This window comes from Sesamum indicum, linkage group LG3 (genome assembly GCF_026168435.1).
Source record: "Sesamum indicum cultivar Baizhima isolate 11 linkage group LG3, ASM2616843v1, whole genome shotgun sequence".
NCBI lineage: Eukaryota > Viridiplantae > Streptophyta > Magnoliopsida > Lamiales > Pedaliaceae > Sesamum > Sesamum indicum.
Genome location: NC_142659.1, coordinates 21,934,067 through 21,953,556, shown reverse-complemented (window position 1 = coordinate 21,953,556; position 19,490 = coordinate 21,934,067). Strand labels below are relative to the sequence as shown.

At 34.3% G+C, this 19,490-nt stretch overlaps 2 protein-coding genes across 6 annotated transcripts; both read right to left on the bottom strand.

Moving 5' to 3' along the window:
• ATSUV3 (ATP-dependent RNA helicase) lies at positions 1–7,395 on the bottom strand. 2 transcript variants are annotated; one of them, XM_011075141.3, is made up of 16 exons: positions 7,125–7,395; positions 6,681–6,804; positions 6,468–6,589; positions 6,173–6,363; positions 5,629–5,769; positions 5,275–5,397; positions 4,083–4,160; positions 2,903–3,071; positions 2,395–2,507; positions 2,220–2,300; positions 1,749–1,814; positions 1,600–1,664; positions 1,231–1,276; positions 1,035–1,151; positions 668–759; positions 1–587 (listed from the first exon to the last, which is right to left on the bottom strand). In XM_011075141.3, exons 1-16 carry the CDS (start codon positions 7,171–7,173, stop codon positions 518–520), a joined length of 1,647 nt encoding a protein of 548 aa, XP_011073443.1. In that variant the 5' UTR covers positions 7,174–7,395; the 3' UTR covers positions 1–517. The 2 variants fall into 2 exon arrangements, with proteins under 2 accessions (XP_011073443.1, XP_088735233.1); XM_088879107.1 differs by lacking the exons at positions 6,468–6,589; positions 6,681–6,804.
• A 4,327-nt stretch (positions 7,396–11,722) lies between these two features.
• EMB2820 (Cytidine/deoxycytidylate deaminase family protein) lies at positions 11,723–17,710 on the bottom strand. 4 transcript variants are annotated; one of them, XM_011075140.3, is made up of 10 exons: positions 17,436–17,710; positions 16,288–16,446; positions 16,143–16,194; positions 15,950–16,023; positions 15,164–15,285; positions 14,205–14,287; positions 14,036–14,132; positions 12,814–13,224; positions 12,338–12,450; positions 11,723–12,209 (listed from the first exon to the last, which is right to left on the bottom strand). In XM_011075140.3, the coding sequence occupies exons 2-10, from the start codon at positions 16,388–16,390 to the stop codon at positions 12,011–12,013; spliced, it is 1,254 nt and encodes a 417-aa protein (XP_011073442.1). In that variant the 5' UTR covers positions 16,391–16,446; positions 17,436–17,710; the 3' UTR covers positions 11,723–12,010. The 4 variants fall into 4 exon arrangements, with proteins under 4 accessions (XP_011073442.1, XP_020547948.1, XP_020547947.1 ...); XM_020692289.2 differs by having other exon boundaries at positions 12,994–13,224; XM_020692288.2 differs by having other exon boundaries at positions 16,288–16,434.
• Between the last annotated feature and the right edge of the window lie 1,780 nt (positions 17,711–19,490).

Genomic DNA, 19,490 nt, shown 5'->3' with positions numbered 1-19,490 from the left:
TTATGAGTTTAATATTTCTTTTATAACTAACAAGTGATATATTTACTTTCAAAAAATATGTTTCTACACATGCAATACACGTGATACTTCCTAATCTCTAGCGAAACGCTAACATTGTACAGGTAGATGAAACACTACAGATACACAGATTATTCAAAGTTGAGATAGCGAAGCATAATTCTTGACCAACTTCTTCGTCTCAAGTCATTGTCAGCTTCCATAAATTCTTGACCAGCTTCTCCGTCTCGAGTCATTGTCCGCTTCCATTAATCAGACGCCGCATGCAGGGAGGAGAGAGAGAGAGAGAGAATTATATTTTATTAGAAGGAAAAGACTGAATATTTGTAAAGGATGAAGTATTCTATCCCTATTACTACTTCTCAAGCATATGAGCAGCAGCAGGAACCGGAGTCTGGTGGATGAATATTGAAGGGAGATCCAGTAGATCCATGGATATCGTGCAAAATAAATAAGCGGAAGATTTCAAAGGGAGCATCATGAGAAAGAATTCAATGGACTATAGGTGAAGTAATTTCTTATGTCTGGGCTCCTGCCATCCATCTCTTCCCAAAAACTCCTCAATTAACCTAAGAGGAAACACAAGGTCTGAGGTTATTACATATTGAATGTCATGTACACCAAGAATGAAAGATCCATGTATACCCACATGCTGCAAATAGCCTTTTGTGATGCTGCCAGCTCCCGATCTGGAAAGCTATCCTCCAAATGAAAACTCAGCCAAACATAAAGATCAAGAACCTTTGAATCCCAAAAGAACAATAACTTAAAACCAAGTTGATTAAATCAATGCCATAAATTAAGATGATACCAGGTTTAACTTTTTCATAGAGAGGTTATTCTAATATTAAGTTTTCACAAAACAAAAGGTTAAATGCAGTAGGTAAATAGTTAAAAATTGCTATCATAAAAACTAGTCTAATTCATTCACCAAATGGGTACTTTGTTATAAAATCACTGCCCAAAAGTTCCTGTTCATATATCCTCAGCAACAACAAATTACGCAGCATACTAACCTTGTGAATTGATTCAAGCTCCTTAAGAGCATGATGTGATTTGGGCACCTTCAGTGTCCCAGGAGTAAAAATTTCCTTCAGCCGGACAATGCGAGTCTTAGAATAACTTTGTGCAAACTGCCATCAGAAGTAGAATGAAAATGTCTGCATCTTAAACACCAAGCTGAAAATAACAAAGGCTAGAAGTAGATCTCACCTGAATGAGTCCCTGAGATGAGATGTCATCATCCATGTCAACAGGACTGCAGATGAAAATGCGAGTAAGTTACTGAGGACTGCCACTACCAGAATTGTTCATTCATGTTTCAGTATTCTTCAGATGAAAGATTTTTCACACAATCAGATTCATAAATGGATTCCATAACAAATTATAAGAATGTAAAATTAGAATTGAAATGTAGAAGTGAGTTATGTGCATATTCTTTTATCAAGTATTGCGGCATATCATTGTTCAACAAAAAACTGTCATATGTTTAAATGTTTACATATGTAGAGAATAACGAACATTCATTTTGAAGAAAGGGAAACAACAATTTCTTTTTTTGAAAGGCGTAAAAAATATCACCTCATAGCAAAGAGATACTTATCGTTCAAATTAATAGGTAGCTCATCTATAACAGCAGCAACTTTCTGCATATAAACACAAAATCAGCATCCAAAACTATGAACATTCAAACAGTATCTCAGAAGAAAGGAATGATGAATTTTGCATACCAACATCTGCTCACAATCAGCAATGAAATAGTTTTCTGACAACTTCGCGTTCTCCACAAAATGCTCCTATGGAAGGAATGGGAGAAAATGGTGGGTCAGAGAAATGAAGGGCAGTGGAGGGGAAGAGAATGAAAGTATAATTGACTCTTTTTACTTAATATTTGCAAGTTAATCATCTCTTGCAGATCACAAATTTCTGGAACCAAGTTTCTAACACCCCAAAGTGATCCAATCATGGCTACGGACAACAAACACAAGAGAACTACTCCAATGAATAAGTGTATAAAAGGAAAGTTTGTTCTGCATGAAGGTGGTGGAAATAGAATCAACTGTTGGCACAAGGTGAATCCTAAAACAACCAGGATGCCAATTGAACATCTCCCTGTGTAAAGTCTGTAAACAGATAAATAAATAGGCAGGTAGAATGTGTACTGAGCAATGCAGAGAGAGAGAGAGAGAGAATAACTTTACCAATATCTGGTGCAGGCCAGAAGTTGCGTGTAAACGTGAATACATAAACAAAATATCAAAATTTGGAAAAAGTCCAGCTTGCTGCATTACAAACATGCCCACCAGAAATCGTCAGAAAAGATGGAGTACTTCAGTTATGGTGGAGATTCAGCCAAACCAGCAATTTTCGGATTACCTCCAGAATTGGAGAGGGGGAACTAAGTGATGAATGAAGTAAAGGTAGATCTTTGGCAGCTTGACAAGTCACTTCGCCAACAGGAAATTTAGATTTATATCTGCCAGCTCTTCCTACAAGAAAATCCATGCACACAGTATTATGAATATAAAAATCTGAAAGTAATTTTGAAGAAGCTTATGCTCCCTTGCAGATATGTATGTTCCAATCCCCAAATCTACTCATGCAAACAATTGATGTCATCTATCAGAGAAGCTCGTTTATCTATATATTTGTTCTTCCAAGTAAGGAAAGATGGGGCTGTGAAATATTACTGAATACTGAACACACAATCAAATGGTAAAATATGGCATTAGAAACTATGATTCAAGCTGTGAGAATTCTAATAAGTTACAAGTTTCAACAATAATTATTTTTAAACAAGATTAAAGTTAGCAATTTGAGGCATTTGCTCCACAAATGTCACTCTTGGTGAAATAGAAGTACTGATAACAATAGGATAACTTACCAGCAATTTGTTTAATCTCAGAAACAGTAAGCTCCCTCGTTTCCACGCCATCAAATTTTCTCAATGTTGAAAAAATAATTCTTGATATGTTAAGGTTGAGACCCATTCCAATGGCATCACTAGATACGAGAACATCAAAATCACTGTTTTCATCGTTGAACATTGTTGCCTGCAATCTTAAGGAATTGATCAAATCAGCTAATTTATGCTTCACCAGATAAAGACTTAAGCTATCAATTTGACAAATAGGATTCTATTGGCATGCTTAAGACCTACATCATGTAGTTTGAAACCAAGATGGTACCTGTAAACCCATTAAACCATACATATGAAATTGAACGCAATTAAGTCAGGACTCAAAACTAAATAGTGGAATTGTGTTGAAGAAAGAGGGATTTAGGTGCTTCACAGGGTAAACCCTTCTTTTTAAAGGACAGTTTTTGAAAACATTCCAATTGAACCTAGAATAGATGGATGATGACAAAACATGAAATTACACAAACTCAATGAACTATTTAGATCATAGTTGTTAATAGCGCATGGCGGGCGAGCACCTTTTTAAAGCACGGCGCACATGTACACAAATAATATATGTATTTTATATATCAATATATTTCACATAAAAAATGCTCAAACAGTTAAATATAAACACTAGAATTTATTTTACTCTTCATACCATAAAAGAAATATGCAAAACAACAAGTCTTACAGAAAACAAAGAGTTCAAAATATGAAAAATCATTAAACAAAGTCATTATAAAAAAGAATATCTTCTCTCCTTTGTGTTAAGAAAAGTGTAAAACAGCAAAACCCTAACGTCTTCACTCTTCAGCCTATTTTTTGTGTAAATTTCTACAGTTTTTCTTTTTGTTAATTACAGGATGGGAGAAAACCCAGCCTTTATTTATGCTGGGCGAAGCCCAATGTTCGAAAAAACATTTCCAAGCCCCTGCCTAAAACGGCTGGGGCTTGCAAATGGCGAGCTATGGCGTGCTTCTGTGACAGCAACAATGGCGCCGAATGGTGCACCATGGCGTTGCCGTTTGCAAGGGATGCACCATTATATAAAAATGGCTCTGAGGCCGCCCCATGTGCACCTTGTGGGAGCCTTAGCGGCCCATTTAGAACTACAGTTTAGATAGACAAATTTTTAAGCCAAGACAAATGAAAGCCAGAAAACCTGTCTGGTTCGAGTCTCTGGAGGCAAGGAACCATAAACAACAGAGCAAAGATGTTTTCTCCCGTGTTCAATTTGTCTCTGCCAAAATAAAAGATGATAAGAGGTGCAGTTACTCACATTCTTGATGAACGTGAATATTAATCAGCATATCATAATCTATATGGACCAATTTGATTTTAACACATGAAGTTACATTATAATCAGTATAAAATAAACATTGCACCATATAGAAAAATTTGATTTTAACACATGAAGTTATATTGTAATCAGTATAAAATAAACATTGCACTGTATAGAAGTCAAAAAGATCGCTCTTAATTTTGCAGACCAAGAAGAACCGACACATATAAATCATGAAACTCAGGGAAATTGTATCCTTTATATGTACCACAACTGGATCAACTCAGAAGCAAACTAGTCACCAGTGCTCTTTACCGCCAACTAGTTTAGTAGCTTATCCTTCCTCTAGTTAAGTAAATGGCTCAGATAAAGAAGAGCCACGAAATCATTTCAGTCCCATGTCCTATTAGTACATAACATAATTGCGCCTGTCTTCATGTGCAAAACCACATACATAATGTTTGGTTTTGTGTTTTGAATGTTATGTCTTGTATTTTGGAGATAGAGAGAGAAAAATAGAGATAAATAAGTGTGTGTTGAAGATAGATGGTGTGTTTGGAGTTGTGTTTGAGGTAATTTAAAATATTTTAAAATAAGTGGTGTAGGTTTTTTACGTTGGGTTTTGGGATACAAAAATCACTGTTAATTGTCAAATCATATCTCTTTTATGTATATTTTTATATATAAATATGTATATATATAAATATTGTATATTTAATGTTGTATATTTGGAAGAAAAAAATCACTATTTATTGTCAAATCATGTCTATTTATATCATATATAAGTGCGTATATATATATAATATGTAGAAATTTCAAAAGTTAAAAGACACTCAGACAAGATGCTTGTCTCGGAAAATGCAAAAACATGAAACCAAACATAGTGATAGTTTTCAGGATTCTCTAGACATGCATCTTGCATATGGGGTGATTTTGCAAGTCTATTTACTACTTTTCTGCATTCCTTTTATTTTTTCATTGTTTCAGCAGAGGCTTGAGGGAAGATGGTTACTATTATTAGTAGGACATACAACGACATAAATGAGATATATCTAAAGTAGTTCTTCCATACCTTTATCTTGTATATCTCAAAGCGTGAAAATGCGACAATGCAGTCACCAGTCCTTATGTTCGCAAAAGATCCAAGAGGAAGCTTCAATGGGACAAGAGGCGAAAGCCTCTCGTAGTATTGAACCTAAACACAACATGAAAATTTATCATCATTAAAATTAACGACTCAAGTCATAACAATCCTCTCCCATGATTCGGTCCATGCATAGACAGATAGATGTGCAAAAGCAAAAAATGCATTTAAGCCAAGCAGTTGAATTAAGTTTTGAGTGATAAAATTTCAAGTCTTATTGCAAGTTTTTTGACCGTTTGCAGGACAAATAATTAATTGTAGAAAAGGTGGAAAGGTCAATACCTTGACATTGTCCTCCGTGGCTTTAAGTATTTCCTGTATTAGAGGAACGGCTGCTGCATCCCCACATAAGTGTAGCTCGTCAGCCGCTATCCCCAGTAGAGCTCGTGTAAATGAAAAACCCCTTGTCCTGCAACCCAACATCTGTGAAAAAAATGATGAAAGAGTAAATACCAATCACATCTTTCCCACATATTCAGCATATCACCTGAAAGAAGTTTCGCGAAAATTGTAAGATGTTAACAAAAGTAGAATACGAATGTGTAATTCTCCAGGAGCTCTGGTTCAAATGCAAATATACAGAACATGCACAATCCACCCCACATCACCACCTCATGCAAAATGGAGAAAAGAGGAGAAAAAGAAAACCAGCTTGAAAATTTCATCTTCTGTTTAGTAACAAAAGTAATTTTTTTCCTTTTGTTCTACTTAGCACCTTTATAAGTAGAAACTAAGATGAATTGCTAGAAGACAGCCTCCTTTTTCAAGCGTAAGACTCGTACAAACAGAAGTCAATGAATTCAACATGAGGAGACCATAGGCACACCTGAATTTCATCAACAACAGCACAGCTGTATTCGGATGTCACATCCGCCATTTCCACAGTAACAGCCTTATGTTTTGCTCCATCAACTTCCTCCCTCTCTTGTCCAGTAATAAGATCACATGGAACTTTAGCCTTGTTCATACGCTGAGCAATCTCCCACGCCAAAAGTCTCAATGGTCCACAGTATATACCTGTGGCAATAGTTAGTAAATCAGATTCTGAATGCAGCTAAAGCAAATGGCTTAAATAGACCAATGAAATGCATCTGAATGAAAACAAGAATGACTCTGCGTGCCTGAATAACTTGATTCCAATCGTTTCAGAGCATTATATGTTTTCCCGCTATTTGTTGGACCGACATGTAATATCACATTTCGTTTCTTCCGTCTAGCAATAGGATACCATGTATGTGGGCGCCTAAAGCATGACGGGACGTTAGTCTTCACTGACATGATAGTGGAAATGAATTATAACGACATCAACTTCATCCCGATATTATTTCACTTACGTAAGGTCTGTAAAATCAAATTTCTTGCCTCCAACTGAACTACTGATCTTCCGCAAGCATCGACAGACACTCCATGAAGTACCAAGCTTTGAATCCCAGGTATAATAATAGCAACCCACATTATCTGACCAGCAAATAAGAGAATGCAACATATATCAAACGAAACAATTGGTCGCATAAAATTGCCCGCAATTTCAACATCAAAATCGTGCTCCTCACCGGGTGCCTTACTCCAAGAATCCTAAACTAAAAAGAATTGCATATTCTACTAAAATTCTTTTTTCTAAGGTTCAGTTTCTCCAATCTACTCAGCTTGTACTGTAGAATTTCCAGTTATCCTTGAATACAAGAAACACAACAGACTAAACAAAATCTAACCCAGAAAATATAAATTAACAAAAAAGGAAATAAAATAGACATGCAGAAGAAGGGGAGCTGGATTACCAGTCAGCAGGGTACGAGAAAGTCTCCGGCGAAAGGGCAAAGAGCCCATTTCCAACTTTCCTTATTTAGAATAAATTTCAGATTGTTCAAAGCGAAATCAAGTGAAAATTGACATTATGAGGAAATGAATAACAGACAGAAAAGAGAATCCATTAATACTGAAAACTGGAGTAAACCCGTAAGCGGGATTTTAAGTGGAGACGAGGAGTTTCGGCGTCAATGGCGGGTCTTCCACCGCCGACTGCGATGATGTTCGGTTTATGTATATTTGCCGTCTTTGTAGAGTTTACAATTAGGGTAAATTACATGTTTTATCCCCAGACATAATCACTTCTTCGCTTTTGGTCCTTACTATTTACTTCTCATGATTTTTTTTTCTCTAATATTTATAATTTTTACAAATTTGATCCAATATTTCACAATATGACCAAATCTATAAGAATTTATGAAGATTAAAAATCAAAATTATAACACGAAAATATTAAGAAAAAATGAATAAATGTTATATATAGGGACTAAAAATATAATTTATCCATTCTTTTACTATAAAAGATGAAAAAAATTAACTTTTATTTGGTTCAAAAATAAAATAAATAGCAAAAATAGATTTAATGCTGTAATTTTGTTCCAATTAATATTATTGAGGCATTAGTATTTTTATTCATTTTTAATGATATTTGTCTTATTTAATTGAGTTATTAAATTTGATTGCCAAAAAATTTTATTATACTCAATAGCTTAAATGTTTTATTATAATTATTTTAGAAACTAAACAGAAAATGAATTTTTCTTTTTGAGCTCATAATATGTCTTGGATTTTAGGTTTAATAAAATTAATTTATCAAATAATGATTTATTTTTATAAATTAGTGGTAAATAAAGAAAATATTATTATAAGGGTAAGTTATATGTTTTGGTCCCCATGTAGCCGGTTATTCACTTCGAATCTCTAACGTTCATGTGCCATGTTTTGGTCCCTAATATGTATAATTTTTTACAAACTTGGTCCTTGATGAGTGCATCAAAGAAGAGATATCTCAGTGGTACGGAACACCATATAATTGAGACGTACATATTGACCAACTGTTAAGTACTCACATAATATGTGTAAATTTTATTGATATACTTTATTCACATTAATTATTATTTTGGACTTTTAATTTATGTATGTGAATAGGTCCTTTTGGAATGAACTTTACGCGCACCATCATGCGGATACCCTATTATTGATGAGCTAGTAGCGTCTTAGTTCAAGGATTGGTTCAAACGTTGTGTAAGTTGTGTGTTTTTAATTGTGTCAACTGTAATTTGGCAATATATGGTTTCTCTAATATTTTCAACACAGGTTAAATCCGAATTGAATTATACGGATAACAAGCTTTTATAGTTACACTATTAGGTACCTACAGTTGAGGTCACAACATTCTCGTGCTACTTTATAAATGGCTACAACTTCCACTGAAGTGCATAATGTAGGTAAGTCAACTATGAACTGTGGGGTGTGTGTCAAAAGCTCATCATGTACCGACATGTAATGCGACTTCTATGGGATTCTCGAAGAGATAATTTATTTGGATTACCCACTTATTCTAGACTTGCAAATCGTTCTATTTAGATGTTGCTGGGTCGATCCCGTGAGAAGTACGAAGATACATCCTTATTATCACCTCATTGATGTAAACTTCAAGAACTTATACCAAAAGAACGAACCATTCATCCTGGCGCATCAAGCAGTACAAGTCTACTATACGGAATACCCTAGCATGAAGAGAGACAAAGTAGACTAGATAGCTGTCTGCAAACCAAGAGACAGGAACGAAGTTGCGTTTCAAGAGGATAAGGCAATACCTACTCCACAAGTTGTGATGGACAATCATAATTATGACTTGCATGATCCAAATGGTATTCAATTAATCGTTAATTTTTTTGTTGCTACTCAACAAGGTGCAGGTATATCCTGATCAATGGCCTACGAGACTTCTGACGACTCTGTCGAAGATACTTTTGACGAGGAATACGAGACTGAAGAAGACAGTAATTATGATTGACACTATTTACCGTTTTCTGTATCAAGTGTTTATGTACGTATTTTAATAATAGTAGAAGTATAATTTTCAAACTTATAGAAGTATAATTTTTCAAATTATGAACGGTCAAAAATACCCAAACCTTTCCTATAATCGTGCCAAAATCTTACTCATATTTAATATGAAAAAAAAATATTTTTATGCTTAGGCACAGTTAATATTTTCAATACTGTTCCAAGACCGTTCCTACGTATAAAATTTTTGCATATAGGAACAGTAAAAAAATGCTAGTCCATTCCCACAATCGTTCCTAAATATGACGGATATCTAAAAAAGGGAGGAAAAATCAAAACTTAGGAACAATCAATTAATGTTGATTGTTCTTAAGTTTGTTCCAACAAATTTAATTACGCAATAAAAGAAAAATTGGAGGAAAATTTAATTTAGGAATGATTTTTTTTTTTTTTCACAATTCCTAAAGTTGAGTTTACCCAAACTCGTTCCTAAATGTATCGATATATCTGTTCCTAAAATATTTTAATCGATATGTTCCTAATTGTGTTTCTGAGTCCGTGCCTAAGAATGTCCACAACTTGATCATTTTGTTCTCGATTACGATATCTCTACATCCGAAACATGATTTATGCTAAACTTAAATGTATAACAATACTTGCCATATGTGAATATTTCTAGCGGTCTGATCTAAAATCAAATGATCTGATGGATAATTATATTGTTTTTAACATCATTGATTGTGTATCGAATAGGATATCTCAGCATCCATATAACAAAAATGTCTGAAACATCATCGAATATAGTATTTTGTCGATTTAATAATATCCAACGGTCCAATCAAAATTTTAACGGTCTGACTACGCAATCCAATACAATAGTATAAGATGCTATTTACATCTATATAAGATAACAAATCTGTGCATACAAATATACTTGATTTTTTGAACAGTTGCTAAATTTTATTCGTAACATTATGCGTTTCTAATTGCCTTAATTATTTGTTGGTCTACTTTTTTCTGATCATTAACATGACTGGCACGGTTTTTCCTACATTTTTTATTTTTCTTAATTTTTTGAGAAATTAATTTTGAGACACAATTAGGAACAATTTGTTATAATTAGGAACGGTTTTGCTAATTTAATTAAAAAATAAATTGCCATTTTCGATGAATTAATGATGTGGGAACGTATCATTGTAGTGAAACAATATAATTAAAATAAATTATAGACAAAAAGGTTTGTATTTGACATTGATACATATACATAGTTTGCAATAAATTTGTACATTCATAAATGTTAGTATTACATTGATGTAACTATCATCTTACAGGTTGAACTGCATGGGTTAATCGGACCGTCAAAATTAAGATCCAACCGTCAGATATGATCAAACTTATAAAATAATCCACTTGGCCAAGTTATAGCCTTATTGGGCATACGAATTTCGACATATCGTTCCTGAAACATAATAGTAAACATTCAGATCGATGTATATTCTAATCAGGCCATGTGCTTTAAAATCATACCATTTGATATGACTTAATAGACACATACTTGTATACATTTAAATTTGGTATGAATTGGGTGGTCGGATGTAAAGATATCATATTTTTCAATCTGAATTTTTGAAACGGCTCATTTTTTGTAATGGCCATGTAATTTAAACTTGTAACGGCCTTTGGAACAGTATTTGTAGTGGCCAATCGAATTTAGAATTCCCACTATTTTTTTAATTTATCCGTCATTTTTCCCGCCTTTATTTGGAACGGTCATTGTAACGGTTTTCTTATTAGAACGGCTCCAAAAAAATTAAGTTATTTTCTAACGGCTTTTGAAACGGTCGTTGAAACTCTTCATGTTCCATTATTTTTGTAATGGCTGTTGTAACGACCTTTAATAAAAAAAAGTTGTTTCAATTGTTACGATTTTTGTAATTCCATCTGTTTGTACATTTTCTTGCGTTTTTTCACATTGTCATTATAACGACTCCTAAAAGCTGTTATAAAAAAACCGAACCGTTACAAAAACAGTAGGAAATTAGTAAAGGCCAATAAATTATAACGATTTTCCGCACACCACATTGTTACAACGGCTTTTGTAACGGCTCCGATCATTACAAAATAAAAACATTTATATCAATTGCACTTTATTTTTCCACATAAGCTTTTTTGTATTTTTTTATTAACATAAGGGAATAAATTATATTTAACCCTCATTTTTACATAAAATATTCTTTGATATATCTCAAATATTATATTTTGCTTTTAAATTTTCCTAAAAATTTACTCTCATTTGGTCGGTCAAAGAATCGATTAGTAGTATGCCTAATATTGCGAAAGGTATTTAATCTAGTATAAAGTCTTATTCATAAGTAGAAAGAGTCCCTGTGCTAAATGAAGATAGGTAAATATGAGAAGGATAAAGAAGCATCTCCCCGGGAGGCTAAGCCAGAAATAAAGAGAGTATCAGCTATACTAGCCTACAATGCACGACAGAGCGGACCTATAACAATACCATATCACTATCTATGTTCAAAATTGATCAGCTATATCACTATTGAAAACAAAATAGCATCTGGTATTTCTCACAAGGGCACAAGTGAAAGTAAAGTAAGAATCTGATCACAAACTACAGAAGGAAAGTTCTCCCCAGAACTGTGTCCTTTCAGTTCAGCACCATAATTCTAGTCGAAAAGCGCCACGAAGGGAAATTTTATATTAAAACTATCCAACTTACAAGACAACAGTTATATTGCAATTTCAAGGGTAGGGGATTTGGTTCGGTATTAAGAATGATCTCTAGAGGTGTTGAAGAATAAAGCTACAGCGACGTTTGAGTTGTGCGCTAATCAATCTTGGAAGCTGTTGCTAATGCTTCACTTTTAAGGATCTCTTCAGGCAGCGACACCCTGAAAACAGCATAGTGATGATTCAAACTCCTCTCTCCTTGCAATCTGTGAACACTTCCTAAAGCACCATCATTTGGATTTGGGAAGGTGTAAAATACACGTCTGATTCTCTGATGCACAATCGCCATTGCACACCTATATCACATATGAATGAACAAATGAAGGCAAATGTAGAGAGAGAGAGTGACATTAAGGGTGAGCACAAGTATCTATTGTTGATATAAAGAGGAGGGTGTGATCAATAGTCTACATAGAGAACTCACATAATGCAAGGCTCCCAGACAAAGTAGATGTCGTAGCCTGTACATAAATAAGGTCTGGTTGAGTCACACAGCAAATCGTTCCTATGATGATCCATTCTCTCATCATGCTTAACCTGAAAGATACATTTGCAGCAGCTAAGCAAATCCGTGGCGGTTGCCAAAAAGAAACTTCATGATATAAAGAAATCTGAAATTCTTAAAAGGCGAAACTGTTATACTTGATGCAAGTATGGACATAGCTAACAAGATTCTACATGTCTAACTATCTATCAAATACTCCAATCCCTCTATATATCAGAACATGAGTCTCTACTCTGAAGTTTCAACACTTCCAAAGGTTCTTATTCTAGAATCTTTGAGAAAAACATCAGTGGGATCAGACCAAGCTGTCTCCATTGCCTTTTGCTCAGGCAATCAATATAATCCAACTGATATACACACAGCAAGGATGCATAATGCATAGAGCAGGGACTTACATTTGTATTTATCTTTTGTCTTTTTAAGGAAGAGTGTGGCGGAGAAAAAACCTTGTAATCCTCTTGAGAAAAATCTGGACTTTGTCCACTCACGGGAAAAAGAAGCCTATCCCTTGCAGCTGAATTTTCAATTGCAACAATGGCAGCATGCCTTAAAGGGTGCCAAGAATCAGGACCTACCTGTGATTGTTGCTCAAGCCACCCCCAAGGATGTAAACAACAGACATCTTTATAAGATTGCTTTGCTTCATTGGATGCTTTCACCACTTCAGAAGAACCTTCGGCCTGGTTTGAACTGCATGATCCCTTGCTAGTATTTTCTCTGGGAGCATAGCAAGACAGGACCTGGTCACATGAGCTAGCAACAACCTGTCTGCTTGAAGGATCCACTATGACAGCAGCATTGACAACCTGCACAAGAAGAGTCAGCTAATAATTGATCAAGAATAGAGGTTGCAGGATCTGTAAGGACAAATGTGAAAAGATGGAAATGCTGGGATATTGTCACATGATACCAAACAACAAAACAATTGAGCATAATCAGATTTGATAAATTTGCTTCGGACGAAATAGCAACAGAACACTTTAACTTAGAGAAATGTAACATTTGAGCTGAAGAACATCAAGGAGCAGCTGGAGTCATGTGTCAATCTAATACACAAGAATAATCGTTGTAAGCTCAAACATGAAACTGTTGAACAGATCCATGCACGGAGGACTTCTCTGTCCATTCTATAAGTTAGCTGTAGTTAACAATGTTAGGTTTCTGCAAAATCAAGTTTCACCATTGAGTGATTAAGTGATAAAGAAATTGTTTGTCATCTTTCAAGATCCATTGCTTAGAAGCAATAAAGTTGTCAGGGACTCGTTTGCATAGGTCTTTTACCTCATCCCACAGATAAACATTAAAATTGCAAAAACAAATTTCTAAAGTATCTTGAATTACATAAATGACATAGCTACAAAGTCATCTCGTCTCTTAGAATAACATAGTGACAAGGTTTGCTACAAAGTTTCATACTTCAAAATGTTTAAAGAAACTATCAACGAATATTTTTAATTGAAATCCTGTATAGAAACTGATATGATATTTCATCTAAAAACAGGAAACGGTTAAGAAAGGAGTCCTTGCAAAAGGACACCAAGGAGACCAGAGAGATTTAAATCCTTCCAAAAATGAGTAGAAGTACAATGCAGAATGAAATGAGCAAGGAGTATCTACCGAAGTGCCAGATTTTGCCAAACAAACTGCAAGTTTCATGAAGTTGAAAACTGCCGATGAATCCTCTTCACTAAACCCAGTTATGCCATCGATATTACTGAAATAGGAAAAAATTTAGAACTCCGAAATTTCGTGAAATCGCTATAGATCAAGATTTTCAAGAACTCACTAGGTCGGTGGATGAAAAGAAGTTGGCCACAATTTGCATTGTTCTTCCCATTCTTCTTTTGTTGATGCAGCATGTTTGCACACCTGAACCAAATGGCTCAGTGAAAATAAAAAATGAAATAGGATATTATGCGAACAGGTTATTACAGAAAAAGCACTTATACAAGTCAGTATTTTTCAGTTCATTCCCAAGAAAAGGAAAGCAACCTCCTTTTAGAGTGAAAATTTCAAACTGAAACAATCTAGGGTCTTTAAGCATCACATTAAGCAATTTCAAATATAACAAATAGAAGCACATAATACATGCCAAATTCCAATTATTCAAAACTCAGATATTTGAAAAACAATACAAATCAATTACAACAAATACCATAAGTTTGCCATGAGAAAACCCAAAAATAATGATAAGCAAAATGGAGTCAGTAAGATAGCAAAACTTATGAAAACTTACATCAAAGTAAGATTTCCATCGATTATGATGTAACAACCAATTATCTAACAGGCTTATACGTTTCAAGGCCATAACTTATGGTACTTTCATTTACATTTATTAACAGATGGTTGTAAAACACTTTTACAGAATATTGTTGCCTAAATTAAACAACTTTTGAGGAGTGTTCTTGTAGGTCTAGAGCACATTGTTTGTCTCCCTAAGTAGCCAGGATGGTTGTACAACATTTTGCCTCTTCAAATTAAAAAACATCGTCTAGCATAAAATTCTTAAGGCAATAAAATGTATAGAACAAAATGATTACTAAATATAATTTTTCTCAATTATTGCTATTGTTAATTGGACAGTGAACCACACAGTCAGCCACATCTGTTGGTGAATTTTAAATCTTGAAAGACATTGCAGGCAGTATTATAGTTTCATAGATATGCAAATTTTCAAACAAACATGAGCCATAACCAGTCACACAATAATCCAATAAAAAGCCAGAAGATAAAAAGGTGACCCACTTTGGTGGTAAAAGTACTCAACTGGTACGTATTCGCAAGCTCCAGCACATCCTCTGGGACAAAGTTGGAGTCACCATCATTCCCAGAAGCCAGACATAAGATCACAAACAATTGACTTTTTCCTGTCACACAAAGTCGCTATCATTGACAAATAAAATATCCATACACCAAAGACTGAGCAGAAAAAATTGAAACAAAGGTATACAGCATTTGCTTCATGAAGAGGAAGTTTGAAAACATGGGAAATCTGCATCTAGGATGTTATTCTCAAACACCCCAAGAACTAGCATCTTCGCTGCAGGCTTTATTTATTCCTTTGCATCATATAAGCATGATTATTTGAAGGCAGAAGCTGGAAATTTTGGTTGGCTCCTTTTAAATCAGTCAAAACATCTGAAATGTGTTAAAGCTACCACCTCACAACCAAGCATATGAGAACGGATAATGTGGAAAACCATGCCCACCCGCCTTGAACTTTCTCCAGTCTCCACTGATGCTAAAATGTGTTTCAAACTTACTGAACATTCTCCACTGATGCTAAAATGTGTTTCAAATTTAAAGGTAAGACACAAGTCCAAATCACTTAGCTTTTAGTAAATCCTTTGCAAGTCCATCATTGTTTTACCTGATATCTTGGCAATAGTTTCCAAATGAACCAAATTGACAACATCTCCCACCAAATAAAATGAGAAATCAATCACCTTAAAATTAATAAGTAAGAGCAGATAACAAGGAACATGTGCACACATGTAAAGCCAAACACATAATTTGAAGAGCAGTGAGAACCTCCATCAAGACAAGTCTTTCGTATGCGCTTCACATGGCGGAGACCTTCCAATGGTGCTATATGATTTAACTTCCTAACAATATAGAGTTGCAAACAAATAAATAAATACATTGACTTTCAATTATATTGCAAAATAAATATATAAATTTTCAATGACAGGAATAAGTAGTGATAATATACAGAGCAACATACCTCACTATAGTGTCAGCATGCTTAGGTTCAATTGCAGAAGCAAGCACCTCCACTGCATAAATATAAGCAATAAATTAGGACAATGAGAAAGAAAAAAAGAATGAGCACTGGAATATATATACATATATATATAAGAGAGAGATACCAGTATCCTGGAGGTGAGGAAGAACAGGAGGTTTTTCGGGAATGTGAATGATTGTCCAACCCTCTGATGAAACCACAGACGTTTCATCTACGCTGCCATTCATTGTGCTCTCAGAAACAATTTGTCTGGAAACCTAATTACTGAAAGCTGCGGCAGCAGCTTAACGGAAAGGATTGAGTGTCAGAATCTCAGAGAGTGCACTTGCTTAAAGATTATACTGTTTTTTGAGGTATTCATGAGTGACTCAAGAGATGAGAGGGGAGGAAGCTGCTGTCATGACGGCAGTTAATGTTCACTTATGTTCTGTAGCCGGGTAACAAAGTATAGTGGAGGCTATTCGGGTCGGAACAGGAACTATCAGCAAAGCATACTAAGATGGAATGGCCTAACGGGTTAACGAAAGGTCCGAATTAGATAATTAATCTCTCTCAACTCTCAATCAAATATATATTCTTATTAATAAAGTTCAACACTTTAGAGTAATTAATTTGATTTACAAAATGTAAAATTTCTAAATAATATCATATTTTTAGTATTTCTAAAGTAGGAGTAGCAGCACTTTATTGTACTCCATTGTTGTCATCACTGTATTACAAGAAATTAATGCAATAAGGTGATACATATCATATACCAAAGCGTTCATCGGTTATTGGTGTATAAACACCAGATTATTGTAACCACTAACCCACAAAGAAGAACAGAAAAAGACAAGAACAGGTTATGTGTTTTAATCTCATTGGCCATTTTAAGTTAAATTCCTATTATAGGAAGTTAGGAGCTCTCTTTCATGTTTAACATAACAAAATAGAATATCATTAAGCCAAAGTTAATGTTTTGTTATAAACATAATGAGATTGAAGTACTAGTAAGCATCATATCATTCTACTTAAGATCCATGGACAATCGTGAAAGTCGTAATTAATGAATATCCGTGAAAGAATCCCCTGTAGAGAAAAATGTAACATACACTTCTAAGAATATGCATATTGGGTGCCCAGCAGTGCGGTAAAAATATTAATGAACTCCCCCCCACTAAATGTTCTACAGAGGCCCGATACCTCGAAGAAACTAAACGCCTGGTGTGAGTTTGTGCGATTTTCATCCTCAAGAAAATCTATAAAAACTGGAGAGAAAAAGAACTTGTTTACCTGGGTTTCCTTCTATAATATCAGTGACGAAGAATGTGGGAATGGCGGCACGAGATGGCGGCGGCGCACACCGAGACAGCGGCGAAAGATGTCTTCACAAGGGAACGTGTTCGCTATGTTTGGGGCTGAGAATGGGGACGAAGGCCAGCAATGGAAGAGGGGAAAGGAGAAGGGGGTGCCGACGGGGGAAGGGGGCCAGATGACGAGGCAAGGGATCGGGAATTCGGTAGGGGCAACGGACGAGAATGGAAATGGGAGAAGGCGGCAATGGGGAAGAAAGGGGTGGGGGGGGGGGGGTTATTTATTTTTTTATTATAAAAAATAAAATAAAATTATATTAATATATTTTTTTAAATATATTAATAATAATATAACAAGTCGCGATTTAAAATTATGATTCAATTAAATTTTTTTTTTTTAAAGATTGGTATCCGTGATTAAAAATAGCGACTTGGGCAAATTTTCTTTTTTTTTTTTAAATTAAATTTTGTTTGATTAATTATATAATTTTGTTTAATTATATATAATTAATATAATAAAATTTAAATAATTATAATATTAAAATTTTATTAATTTTAAAAATTATAATTAAGTGTATAAATGTAATTTGAGTATACAATTATTCTTAACAATACGATACCGACACATCAGATGTGTAGAAGAATTTTTTTATTGGAATTGTTGCCTTGCACGCGTTTGCGCCCAATCTATCTCGTTGTGAAATACGCAATGTTTGATTTCGCTTAGGGCGCGAAGATATGCGAATAGTAGTATCGTGGACCAACTCAATTCCACTATACATTTGAGTGTATAAAAAAATTACAATGGATTTTTTTGTACACTCAATTTATATTTGTACACTTAATTGTAACTTTTTTTTAAGTGTTATTTATATATGATTTTTGGAACAGTTATGGCCGTTCCAAAATTCGTGACAAAGTGAGTTACATTATTTGAAAAGTCATTACTAAAATTCAGTCGTTTAAAAAATTGTTACTACAGCCATTATAAATTCTGCAACGTATTGTAGCCGTGTAAAAAGTTGTTACAAAAGGTAATATAAAATATGGATAAGACGTTGTTTTGTTACCTGCAGTTACAAAAGTCGTTACAAAGAGAATTTCAAATAAATAATTAATTTTACAATAAATTTGTATATTCATAATTGTTTGTATTAAATTGATGTAACTGTCATCTTAAAGTATTGAATTCCATGGGATAATCAACCTGTCAAAATTATGATTCAACCGTCAGATATGATCAAACTTATGAAATAATCCATTTGGCCAAGTTGTAGCATTATTGGGTACACGGATTTCAACATATTATTCTTGAAACATAATAGTAAACATTCAGATTACTGCATTTTTTAATGAGGCCATATGATCTAAAATCATACCATCTGATATGACTTAATGGATACATACTTGCATACATTTAAATTTGCTATGAATTGGGCGTCGGATGTAAAGATATCCTATTTTCCAATATGAATTCTTAAGATGACTCGTGTTTTCTGTAACTACTTTCGTAACGGCCAATCTAATTTACATTTATAAGGGATATTGTAACAGCATTTGTAAACGACAATTCGAATTTAGAATTCCCTCCATTTTTTTAATTTGATTTAAAAAATTATTACTTTAGTTGTTACAAATATATTTTCCCGCTTCATTTCCCCCCTACATTTGGAACGGCCATTGTAATGGCTTTCTTATTATTTTTGTCGTTTCAAATTCTTTTTTTTAAAAAAATATAAGTTGTTCTTTTTAATATTTGTTACAACATTGCAAATGAAGAAGTATTCACTTAAAAAATATACATTATGACCCTCGTATTCACCTTGTTAGTCTCACAGTCCTCGAGTCTTCATCATCGTCTTCACCTTCATCATTAGTTTGATGCGCTTGACTCCATGAAGTACCTGCAGCCTGCTCGTGTGCTTTAGAAAGATCAACCACAATTGTAAACCAAGGGGATCACGTAAATCGTACGATTGATTGTCAGCAGAAACTTCAAGGACTGGTATGTCCTTTCCCAGCTGATATGCGATCT

Coding starts and splice junctions, on each gene's coding strand:
- ATSUV3 (XM_011075141.3), bottom strand. CDS start 7,173: ATGGGCTCTTTGCCCTTTCGCCGGAGACTTTCTCGTACCCTGCTGACT. Junction 6,805..7,124: donor TTCTCGTACCCTGCTGACTG/GTAATCCAGCTC, acceptor TTTGCTGGTCAG/ATAATGTGGGTTGCTATTAT. Junction 760..1,034: donor AGCTTGAATCAATTCACAAG/GTTAGTATGCTG, acceptor TGGGATTCAAAG/GTTCTTGATCTTTATGTTTG.
- EMB2820 (XM_011075140.3), bottom strand. CDS start 16,390: ATGAATGGCAGCGTAGATGAAACGTCTGTGGTTTCATCAGAGGGTTGG. Junction 14,288..15,163: donor TGAGTACTTTTACCACCAAA/GTGGGTCACCTT, acceptor CATTTGGTTCAG/GTGTGCAAACATGCTGCATC. Junction 14,133..14,204: donor TCTTTTCATCCACCGACCTA/GTGAGTTCTTGA, acceptor TTCCTATTTCAG/TAATATCGATGGCATAACTG.